The 12,491-nt window shown below is 35.1% G+C and overlaps 1 protein-coding gene across 1 annotated transcript in view; it reads right to left on the bottom strand.

The window, feature by feature from the left end:
- Positions 1 to 1,247: 1,247 nt before the first annotated feature.
- tfpia (tissue factor pathway inhibitor a) overlaps positions 1,248 to 12,491 on the bottom strand; it is a 32,977-nt gene continuing 21,733 nt past the window's right edge. The window contains exons 3-7 of the mRNA XM_066687818.1: positions 11,875 to 12,051; positions 9,561 to 9,629; positions 4,744 to 4,794; positions 2,593 to 2,772; positions 1,248 to 1,714 (exon numbers count right to left, since the gene is read on the bottom strand). Of these exons, the coding sequence (XP_066543915.1) occupies positions 1,647 to 1,714; positions 2,593 to 2,772; positions 4,744 to 4,794; positions 9,561 to 9,629; positions 11,875 to 12,051 (545 nt within the window). The 3' untranslated portion in view covers positions 1,248 to 1,646. The remainder of the gene's footprint in view (positions 1,715 to 2,592; positions 2,773 to 4,743; positions 4,795 to 9,560; positions 9,630 to 11,874; positions 12,052 to 12,491) is intronic.

The raw sequence follows: 12,491 nt of genomic DNA, 5'->3' as shown, positions 1-12,491 counted from the left end.
GAAAGGCAAGGTTCAAGATGTATGAAACCCAAAACATTCATTTATTTTGCACTTTTTGAGTTATGAGAGGCTCACCAACCAGAGAGGGATAGATAATGGATCATAATTGTAAATTAAAAGTTGTGAAAATTACAACACATATGATGGTGATTGCAATGAATGCTAGTTTGAACCTTTTTGTTGTTGTTATTGTAGCATTGATATTAAAATATGTAACAAATAATGCAATAAAAATATCCAAGTTTCCTTATGGCATCAAGAGAAATTCACCTTGTTACAATGTTGTTCTTTTTTCTCATTACTTCCAAAAAAATCACAAATTCACACAAAAAGATACAGCAATACTGCCCTCTTGTGATGCAAAGAAAAACTGAAGCACCTACAGTGTACAATGAAAGTGCTTTTCCATTATTTCTACCAATATAAAACATTCCTAACTATAAAGAACTGTATTGTCTACAAGTTGTCTTTGGATTAACATGTCAAAAAATACCTTGCCAAATACCATGTATGTTTGCAATAGTTCAGAATGATCTGCTATATAATATGCTCCAAGTGTAATTCAAGCCCAATCTTTACATTGTTTGATTATTTCAATTTAACTAACAAATTAAAACAATTAACACCAATCTGCATTGGAAGGACTGGAGTTTATTTTTCCCAGCCACTCAGACTGCAGACAATTTAACTGCTATGCCCAGAGAGTCATGTGACCATATGGAAAAGTCAGCCCTGATTGCCCAGTTCTTTTAAAAGTTTAGCATGAAAGAGAGAAGAGGAGGACTGTTAAATAATGGAGTTACACGGCTGTGTGGAAGAAGGTAAAATATAATAATTACATATCCATAAGTACCCCAGCATTAGAAAGTTTTTTTCGATGAGGGAAAACCCTACACCCGCCTATTTGCTCAGAATCAGGATTTCCAAGTCCTAGTAGAAGAGCCACCTGTTCACGGTTCAGAGTATTTCAGAATATATTTGTCACAAATCACTGAACACTCAATTTTGTGCCAGCATACTGGCTGATCACAACTGAGCTGAATTACACAGAAATGTATATTTTTCTCCCCCTAGAAACAATCAGAAATTCAAGATCTAAATGAAGAAATAAATCCCATTAGCACAGGAATGGATTTGGAATTAATTAGAAAAGGTCTCATTGTTGATTTGTTTTTGCGGCAGAATTTTGGTTGGATAGAGGAAAGTCGTTGATAACTCGCTTATGAAACAATTACAGGCTTCAAAAATAAAGAAACCTTTCGCTTTTATTTTTGTTCATTGCATTTAAACGGCTAACAAGTACATTCTTTATAAACATGCACAGAAGCAAAAAACAAACCAAAAACACCTATCACCATTATATTTTTCTGAATATAAAATATGTTGCGGTTTCCTTATTTTGTTCTAGTTGGCTCAAAAATATCAGTATAAAAACACAGTTTTTAGTAATACAGTTATCAGACAAGTTCTTGCACTTTGTTGTTAAAGGTAAAGAATGTGCTTGTCAAATTCATTAAATGTTAAATAAACATGTTGACAAGAAGAGTATATTTTAAACATATTATAAAACAATTCAGAGAGAGGTTAAACTACTTTAATTGAGAGTAAGTAGTGTTGACGTTTACTGCCATTGTTCCACGTGTTTTTCAAGGCTTGACAAGGATGTTGACGTTCTTCTTCTTTATTCGTATTTTCCCTCTTGTCACATGAGCACCTAAACACAAAACGCACACTTACACATTCAAATGTCTTTCAAATGTCCGAGGCCATTTTTTGGTTTTACATAATCTGCTTTTGCTATAAAGTGGGAAGACATCATCTGACAAAATGATATGGTTAATTAGGAAAGAGGAGTTTGAACCTACTTTGCTACTCAGTTCTTTTTAGAAATGAAGTGTGTTGCATAATGGCAGTCAATACAACCCAACAGAGTATTTAGTGTATGTGATTTGTAAATAACGCTGTTTCTGTTTACATCTGTTCAACTCTGGTCACTATCTTCAAACTTCAATAGTGTTTTTAGTGCTTCAAATTACAATTATATGACAGTTCTTGTGTATGGCGAATTCTAGGGATACTGTTGATTTCTGGATGTTTATAAAGAAGAGCCTAGATACTTTATTTCAGAGCATACTTGTCAGACATTTTCAAATACACTTTAGATTAACAAAGAAAGATTATTTGCCTATAAACAAAAATATTGTTACTATCTAAAACCTCATGCAAACAAAGTGATTTTACTCATGTTGTTTTACCTTCTTTCATGATTGTTGGTTGAATTTATAAATAATTCTGCTCTCCTCTACCAGTCAGCCACCCACTAACGTGACATTTCATTCAAATGAAGTTTCAAACCCAAGTTTTATAGCAAATAAAACTGATATATGTACAGTGAATGTTCAACACTAAATCCCTAAGTGTTCAGTACTGTGCAGAGCTTTAGCAAAACTAAAAACATATATATTGCATTTGATTACCAAAATAATCAAACATATATTGTGAATTATTATTTATTTATTTATTGTATATATAAGAATCCATTCAACTATATATTAAAAAGATACTTTTGTTGAGGAGCTTTTTGATAAATACCTTTCATGCAAGTTTTTCTACAGTCCTTCTTGGAGGTGAAGTTATTCTGGTTTCCTCCACATCCGCTGTACACAAAAGCCTGGCATCTGTTCGTCTTGGGATTATATAAGTATCTTTTCACAGAACCATCACAGGTGCCTCGGTCTGCGCAACTTAGACAGAAATCTGGTTTGTCGGAATCTGGAAACCACAAAGTAAACATCAGTGTTGCAGACAATAGTTAAAACCAGGTGTGGCACAGATGGCCACTTGAACTTGTAAAGACTTAATTAATAATAGAAGAATTGCATGTATCCTCTCCAAACCTTATGAGTGCAATGAATCAGTTCAAACATATATATATCAATGCACATAAATGTGTCTGATTGATGCTAGAATGACAAGGGCCAAATCTCTTTTTACCTCCTCTTTATCAATGTGAAAAACACACTGAATCCTGCTGTGCCAAATCACCAGACTGAAAATGATAGCCAGCAGTCTTAGAATAGGCAGGTTGACCCCACACTCAGTCAAGCCAAATAGCAGCCTTTGAATGGAGCAAGTTCAAACAGCTCAGTAATAGAAATTGGGAGGCTGCCCGGGGTCAGTGTGAAATATCAAGACAGCTGCAAACCTCTTGTTAACAGATCAGACCAATCCAGGAACACCCAGCGGATAACTCGGCTGACTAAGGCCATAAATTGAGAACAATCTGTAATAGGTGGGAGCCAATATGATGGAAAAATCTTTCCTGCGTATTTATGATGAAATATCATGTTCAGGCCTTGGGATATAACAGAGTATTACATGCCAGTATAAAGTAAAACTTGAGCACAGTGACATCAAGCAAAACAAATGAGCCTTTGAGTTCATGCATTAACCATGATCCATTACAGTGACTATTATCTGTTTCCAGCGATGTCACTTTTGTTACTTAATTGGAAAGACCCAGGGAATGAATCACACTTTCTTTGGCAGCATCACCTAACATCACAAACTCTGTGCATTCCGGTGATTAATGAGTAAACAAGTCATACTAAGATATTGAGATTCATGTGATTTTGACCCGGTAAGCATATGTACCAGCATTGATTAACCATTAAAAACGATTAAACATTTTACTGTATTCACAAATAAAATGACTTTGAACTCGTACATGGCTCAAAATAAGCACAGAAAATAAAAATAAATAAATAAATGATACATTAATAATTTGTGATGTATGTAAAATTGTACACGGTTTATAAATGTTGCAGGTGTTCAAAAATGAAATGCATAATCAATAGAGATGTCTATTTTTGGAAATAATAGAAGGCATTTCAAAATGTCTGTTCTTCTAAGATAAAGGATGTGTACAAACTGTAAAATAATATTATTTTATTTCTTAGCAGACACCCTTATCCAGTGTGACTTATAAAATAAGAGCATTAAAATATCCCTCTGTGTACAGCCCAAAATAAGATTTTGCTCATAACCCTGATAGAATAAAAACACTATAGTTTTCATCATTTTATAAATAACACACAAACTGAGGCCTCTTTACAGTACCAGCAATAAGGTCAACAGAGGAAAAAGCATTAATTAGGACACTGTAAGGGCACAAGGAGGCAGTATAGCATAACTCCTGAAAAATGCTTACTCCGAGATTGAAACTGGAATGATAGAGGCTGAGCTCAAAAAGACTAAAACAGAATAGCTTAAAAAATACTACAGATTTCTTATTTATGTATGCAAAATATACTTGGCACTATTAAATATGAAAAACAAACAAAACAAAACCAAAAAACGAGATGAAAGAACAGATGGCAAGCAGGATTTATTGCTGGATACCATTGTGTGTTACTATCTCATGCCTGAAATTCTGTACCAGGCACTGTTCCATTTCTGTGATGATGTTCATCACTTCAGTAAATCACTGAACATGGTCAAGGGTAAGGGCGAGAATTTCAATATTTGCCTTTGACCCCTGAAGCACTGGTTGTTTACTAAGTCACTTAAGCATCTCTGTTAATTTGTTCATTGGAAAGATTAATGCAAACCCACTGCAAAAAATAAATAAGAGTGTACTGTTACACATCTTACACTGATGCTAAGTTAGAACAGGCATATGCTTTCTTTAAAAAAAAAGAAAAAAAGTATGAAATATTTTAACAGTCAATGTAGGCTACTTACCCATATATTTGGAGGCATGTGGACGTGAAGAATTAGTCAGAGTGACAAAATCTATAAAAAATAAATACAAAAATACCACATTTAGTTTATTAACTTTATAATATAGGTCCTGCCCTTTTTGTGTTTTCTAAAAAGCAACTTCTTGACCTTGGAGCTGGTCCAAATAGCCCTAAGTAATTCTATATATTCAAACATTTGAATAAAAACACAACTGTCAGATTTTTGACTGTATATTTTCTGTGTATAAATTCCTTACATAGACTATAAAATGGAAAAGCTATATTTGCTGGACTCTTGGTTTTGTACTTCACAGGAGGAAAGTTGCACTGGAGGAATGGAAATTCACAAGTTTCAAGCACAGTAGGTGATACGATAATTCTATTTTAGAATGAAGGATTATTATAGTTTTATTTTTTATTTTTTAAGAATATTTTCAAATTGAAAAAGGTCACAAAAGCATTTATTTAAACATTCTCTCATCCAGCTCAATTTCCCCCCCTGGGTCTGTGGTGTTCTTGTAATAGCTGTCCCGAGTCTACCAAAAAATATTCATTTCACATCAACACAACCTACTACCGAAAAGGTAATTTCATGATGGTGTCTTGAAGGCAGAGAAAAAATATTCTCTGAGCTACAGTAGTTCCCAGCAGTATTTCTCTCACTTATTTTGACATTTACTGTTTACAACTAATAATATATCTGGGGTCAGGAGTTTACTCGCTCTTTTAGTTATTGGTCCTGCTCCCAATATAATTCATTAAAGCTCTATTGTAACACAATAATTCAATATTTCTTCCAGAGATTTTATATATATATACACACACACACACACACTCACCTAAAGGATTGTTAGGAACACCATACTAATACTGTGTTTGACCCCCTTTCGCCTTCAGAACTGCCTTAATTCAACAAGGTGCTGAAAGCATTCTTTAGAAATGTTGGCCCATATTGATAGGATAGCATCTTGCAGTTGATGGAAATTTGTGGGATGCACATCCAGGGCACGAAGCTCCCGTTCCACCACATCCCAAAGATGCTCTATTGGGTTGAGATCTGGTGACTGTGGGGGCCAGTTTAGTACAGTGAACTCATTGTCATGTTCAAGAAACCAATTTGAAATGATTCGACCTTTGTAACATGGTGCATTATCCTGCTGGAAGTAGCCATCAGAGGATGGGTACATGGTGGCCATAAAGGGATGGACATGGTCAGAAACAATGCTCAGGTAGGCCGTGGCATTTAAACGATGCCCAATTGGCACTAAGGGGCCTAAAGTGTGCCAAGAAAACATCCCCCACACCATTACACCACCACCACCAGCCTGCACAGTGGTAACAAGGCATGATGGATCCATGTTCTCATTCTGTTTACGCCATATTCTGACTCTACCATCTGAATGTCTCAACAGAAATCGAGACTCATCAGACCAGGCAACATTTTTCCAGTCTTCAACTGTCCAATTTTGGTGAGCTTGTGCAAATTGTAGCCTCTTTTTCCTATTTGTAGTGGAGATGGAGTGGTACCCGGTGGGGTCTTCTGCTGTTGTAGCCCATCCGCCTCAAGGTTGTACGTGTTGTGGCTTCACAAATGCTTTGCTGCATACCTCGGTTGTAACGAGTGGTTATTTCAGTCAAAGTTGCTCTTCTATCAGCTTGAATCAGTCGGCCCATTCTCCTCTGACCTCTAGCATCAACAAGGCATTTTCGCCCACAGGACTGCCGCATACTGGATGTTTTTCCCTTTTCACACCATTCTTTGTAAACCCTAGAAATGGTTGTGCGTGAAAATCCCAGTAACTGAGCAGATTGTGAAATACTCAGACCGGCCCGTCTGGCACCAACAACCATGCCACGCTCAAAATTGCTTAAATCACCTTTCTTTCCCATTCAGACATTCAGTTTGGAGTTCAGGAGATTGTCTTGACCAGGACCACACCCCTAAATGCATTGACGCAACTGCCATGTGATTGGTTGGTTAGATAATTGCATTAATGAGAAATTGAACAGGTGTTCCTAATAATCCTTTAGGTGAGTGTATATGTATATATATATATGTATATATATATATATGTATATATATATATGTATATATATATATATATATATATATATATATATATATATATATATATATATATATAAAAAAACATAAGATGGGGGCTCTGTTGATAGATCAGTTTGGTCACTACGAGTCAGACATGGCTGGTTTAAAACTATGCCCTATGACATGTATTCCCCAAAGGGAAATCTGTAACTGTACCTGTAAACTTGCAGTGAAAACTAAATGTCTTCTTCTTACAAAACTATAGCGTAGGTTGCACTGTAGACTCAGAGGGGAAAAAAGCAGATGGCCAGTCAGTGCACATTTCTGAAGATGGGTATATCGGTCTACATCTCTCTTACATTACTAAGAGTCCTGCCATGGTGAGTAACACATAGGAAGGTATATAACAAATAATTGCCAAATTTAGAAATAAAATATATTGTTCATGGCACTATTTTGTCACAACTTGTGGGTTATATTTATATTGCGGGGAACTGGTTTCAGATCATTCTTTGCAAGGGTCTTTGTATGAAGCCTTACTTTCAGCTCTTTGATCTCAATGTGTATTCTTTTGGGATTAGATGAATATATTAAGTTGGCCATTCAAAAAAGTGAATCCTATTTTGACAAACTCCTTTACATCATTCAGCTAAGTTTCATTAATTTAATAAAAAATACATTTAAAAATCACAAATATTCATCTTCTCATTACAGTATTAAACTACATAATTTATACAACACCTTTATTGCATTCACTACATAGCCTGACAAGATGTAGTCTGTCTACATTATACATTTTTTTCCTTTGCCCAACATTAATTCCTTTTCAGTGGGTGCACCCATTATTTCATTTCATTTAATGTTGTAGTTGGTTATTTGGTGTTATAACCTGCTTGATCCTATTGTGGTCCTTATAAGAGGCAGTCATGCTCAATATAACCCTGGCAGGTTGTAGAGGCTCCTGGGCTTTGTTCCTTCTACACTATAAATTACTTAACGAAAGCTGAAACTGTTCACTTGATCCAACTTTCAAACCTCACAGGTCATACAAAGTTAATTAACCGCAAAACATAGGACTGTGGTTCTTGAGGGCCTACTGTTTGGCACTCAGGGATACACAGACAGACAGAAAGAGGAGATATTAAATGCTGCCTTTTTGCTGTATTTTTAATTGATTAAAATAATAATAAAAAAAGATGTGTGAGTGAAACATCCAGGGACAGCTCAAGCCTCTCATCAGTTTTTCAGCAAAAGTAATTTCAAATGTGTTATTCCCATTAGAAATCCACATTCTTGAAATAGCCGTGACCAAAATCCCACTTTGTAGTGTCGAAACGCAGCTTCACGTAAAACTACCCAAGACCCTTAAGAGTCCTTCCTAAGCTCAAGAAACCACTGGCTCAATGTCATAAACATTTGATTGTAGAGTTATCTGAGAAAGTATTTTAATCTCCAAATGGAAAGAAAGGAAGGGAGAGTACCAAGTCTGTTTCTCAAGGTAAAAATAGCCACATCCCGTGCTTGTTTTCCACTATTTTGCTTTAGGCATTTATATATTTATCCCTGACATGTATTTATTGATCCAGTTTAAGTGACTAATATCCCCGGTAAACCATTCAATAATAAAAAAAGCATTTACGAAGGGTGAAAAACACTTAAAGTTATAGAAGTAGTAAATTAACTCAACTGAAAGTCTTAGCTTGCAAACCTTTCATCAATTGTTTTCAGCTATTTCCTAATTTCCTACATTTTTTTTTAGTATTCTAGTAGTGTCAACAGAAAAATGGCATATCACTATTTATTACAATATAATACAAACATTGCATTCAATATAGGCAAGATGTCAATAAATAAAAAGGTAAATGAACGGAAACCAAAAAAAAACTCAAACTTTGTGTTATAAAAACATTATTCCAAATAACCAAATCCCCATGTGGGACTTTGGAAATAATATATTGAAAAGTAAACAGTTTTTAAAATGTTTTTATAACTACAAGAATAACAAATAAAGACGCTTTCCATAAACTTTGATAAGAGAAGGTAATAATCTTTCCTTGATGTTTATTTCAAAATCAATGAACATAATTAAAAAAGTTTAAAATTTTACTTTTTCCTCCCATTAGCTTTAGACTCACAAACTTAGATACACCTTTCCCACCAGAGTCTTCCCACACAGTTTAGGAGCTTATACTTGTAGAAAACTGTGTATGTGCAGTACATAACTAAAAATGAGAAGTCAGCCAGATGCATGCTGAATCTTCACACTCTCTGCCTCTTTTAACTCCTTCTGCACATCAAAAGACTCTGGAGGAAAAAGCACTTGATATCTCATATGTTCACGCAGTGCAGTTTATAGTTATTGTTAAATCTGATAACCTCAGTTTTTTCCCCCCGTCACCGTTGATATCTTGAGTCATTTGTACGTTTCTGTCTTTCAGAGCCTTGTATAAAAGTGCCTGCAGTGTTTCCTAGAGTAAGCTGCGAGAACCTGTGTGGATTACCATACTCTGAAATGGAAAACACATGCAATGGTAGTGAAGGACTGAAGAGTGAGAAGACTAAGCCAAGAGGAAACCTAGCTTTGGAGGAAAAATCTCAATTCTCCACGAAAACTGTTAGTCATGAAACAATCCTTATTTTGCTGATGCACCATACAATTTCAAGTCATGATTTCTGGATCGCCTCGATTTCTTGATTGTTTTCAAGTATTAATCCAAGTGTTAACATAATGTAGACTGTGATATCGCCACTTTCCCATAGAAAAGGCTTACCTGCAGAAATGACAGGAAACATAGGCTCAGATTCTGTGCGCTTTTCAATGACTTCTGCTTTGCCAGACTCTGATGGGAAAACACGAGAAGAGGATGTGACAATGTGTCTTGTTTTGAGACCAATGAGTCAAGTTTGTCTTGTATTAATCATGAACAGATAATGAATAAAAAAAAATGCTGCTGTGATGTGGTAAAGTACTGAAATGTAATATGATAGCATTGGATGCATAATAAAAAGCATTACAACACTCTTGCTCTGTTACTTGTGGGGAACAGAAAAATTATATTACCAAAAATAATATATAGGAAAACTTTAACCTTGTTTTAAAATAGTTACTTAATACAGGTGTGTGTCTGTGTGTGTGTGTATAGTGTTTAGAAATAAAATTGATTTGAAAAACTGAATGTCAGATAATAAAAATAGAGTATGGTAATAAATCCCACTGGACCATTTTAAAACACTGTACTTATAGGAAAACCAGTCTGCAGTGCATTATACTACGGGCAGCCAAGGACATATTTCATTTCATTAAAGTTGATAACCTAATGCTGATTCACTAGGTGGGTGCATTCCAGAAATGCTGCTCCATAAACACCTTTAGAAAGACCTTTCTGTAGTGGAAATATAATTCAAACTGAAATCATGAGGGATATTATGTGGATCAGTAAATTCTGTGTTGGCAATATTTTAAAGTATTTATGTATTTCATTGCTAGGATCCAATAGTAAGCTTATATAAAGTGCATGGAGCCCTGTAACTTATACATGTATTCCCTTCTTGTTTTATATGCTAAATATATACATTAATCTCCCATAGCTAATAGAGAACATGGGTGATTTTTCTAATTGTATTTTACTTAATGAATGTAAAGATCAGAGGACATCAGGCCAGGAATTCCAGGTGGCAAGGTGCAGGATATCATAATAAACAACAATACAGATTTATACAAAAAAGATAATAACGGGAGATAAAATGAGAAACTAACATACTTAAGATTTGTCTTACTGAAATCACCATATTTTTCTTCCGTTTTGTTTACTAATCAAATCTACAATCATTAGGTCCTGAGAATCCTGGGACAGCGTATCTTGTGCTCAAACGTTGCATGTGTTTAAACTAACTACATCAATTATACCAATTATCTCAATGGATATCCATACCAAAGCATATCAAAGACTGATGCTGTTAAAAAGTGCATGCAAGATACATGTGGGATACAATCCGAGCTGCAGCAGTGGCAAACAGATGTAGTGTTCAACAATACAAGAATATTCAATTTAGAATATGCATGGGTTATTTTGAGGAGTTGTTTTAAACATTCATAAAATGGCTTTGATGTACTGGCCAAGGCTTCATGAATCTAACTGGTTAATGCTTCAGAAAGAAAACAGGAAGCGTTCATTTGTTCAGTACTGGCATACTTCATTATGTTGACTGATTAAACACAGAATGGAATATTTTTGTAATGAAATGGCCTGCTTTATTGGAATAAGATTCATTTAGCCTCCTTTTTAGAGAATATCTTCATATTTCAAAAGATAAAGTGATCGGAAACCCCGGCATTGATGTTGTACAATGCTTAATGAAAGATCTGAAGGCTTAACGCAGACGAATATTATCAAGAATAAACAAGTCGGAAGAAACACAACTTTGCCTCTGTACATCATTATTTATTTATAATATTAATGATGGTGCATGGGGAATTCAGATATTTTTATCTGAATGGCCTGAAAAGAAATATCATCACCTTTTAAAAACAAAAAAACATATTTATTGAATTGAATGAGTGGCTGATGATTTACCCTCTGGAATGAAAATGATAGTGTTTATGGACCTACTGCAGTATACGTGCATTTGAGTAAGATGCGTTTATTAGTGATTTTATCCCTGAAGTTAGTTTTAAAGGAGGTTAATCACTCAGCTTCACTAAGATTCATAACAGAATGCTTTCCTGAGCCAAAGGTATATCATAACAATACAGCTTTACTGTGATAAGCAAAAAGATAGCCGAACAAAATATTAATTATGATGCGTTGGATGTTGCCACTTTTGTTTATTCTGTATCAATTGTATTACCCTGTTGATTATGTTAGCTTTGTTTTCTTGCTTTTTATTAGCCCAGTTGTTCTGGATGCCAGCAATGACTAGTCACCTTATGTAATGCCTCAATTACACAGTGTTTCTGCACTCCTGGCCCAATAAGAAGTCTGGTCACAGATGGTACAGACTTTCCATCACTTTATACCTTCCTATGGCAACCCCCCAAAGTCATTCAAAGCAAACCCTAATGTATGGACGCATGTATGTACTTACTCTGTTTATGGCAGGTATCCTGGCACTCTCTTAGTGTTTTGAAGTTATTGGCATTTCCAAAACACCCTCCGTAAAGCAGGCGCTCACACTGCTGGGTTGCATTGTTGAAAAAATATCGAATGACAATCCCTCGGCATGGTCCTGGTTCTTCCTCTAAATGGCATGGGTTTTTGTCCTCTGAACAAAGAACAGCATTAAGTGGCACGAAGTGAATTAAATAAAGCAGAGAATAGGAACACTTCAGGAGGTAGGGCAACATCCTGATTAATATTATAGAAGCATTAAAAGCCTATATAGAATTTTCTGCCGAATATAATCTAGGCTGCTGAAATGAAAGTGACACTAAGAACATTACAAAAGCCATCACAACACAATCAAAATAAATTAAATATTCCACAGTAACAAAGGAAAGCAGAAGGTGATTGTCATATAAGTAGGCACAATGGCAATCCAATTACATTTGATAATTGTTTGTTCATTACTATAATTCACAGTTTTACAGCATTAGGACAAACTCTGCTATGTAACATTTATTCATATAATAAACATTAAACAGGTTAAAATGTGAAGTTGTTTATGTCTAGACTCTGAAAATGTTGATCCACAGACAAGGCTTA

Source organism: Amia ocellicauda, chromosome 16, assembly GCF_036373705.1.
Source record: "Amia ocellicauda isolate fAmiCal2 chromosome 16, fAmiCal2.hap1, whole genome shotgun sequence".
Lineage (NCBI taxonomy): Eukaryota > Metazoa > Chordata > Actinopteri > Amiiformes > Amiidae > Amia > Amia ocellicauda.
The sequence above is the reverse complement of the archived record's forward strand: the minus strand, read 5'-3'. Positions and strand labels throughout refer to the sequence as shown.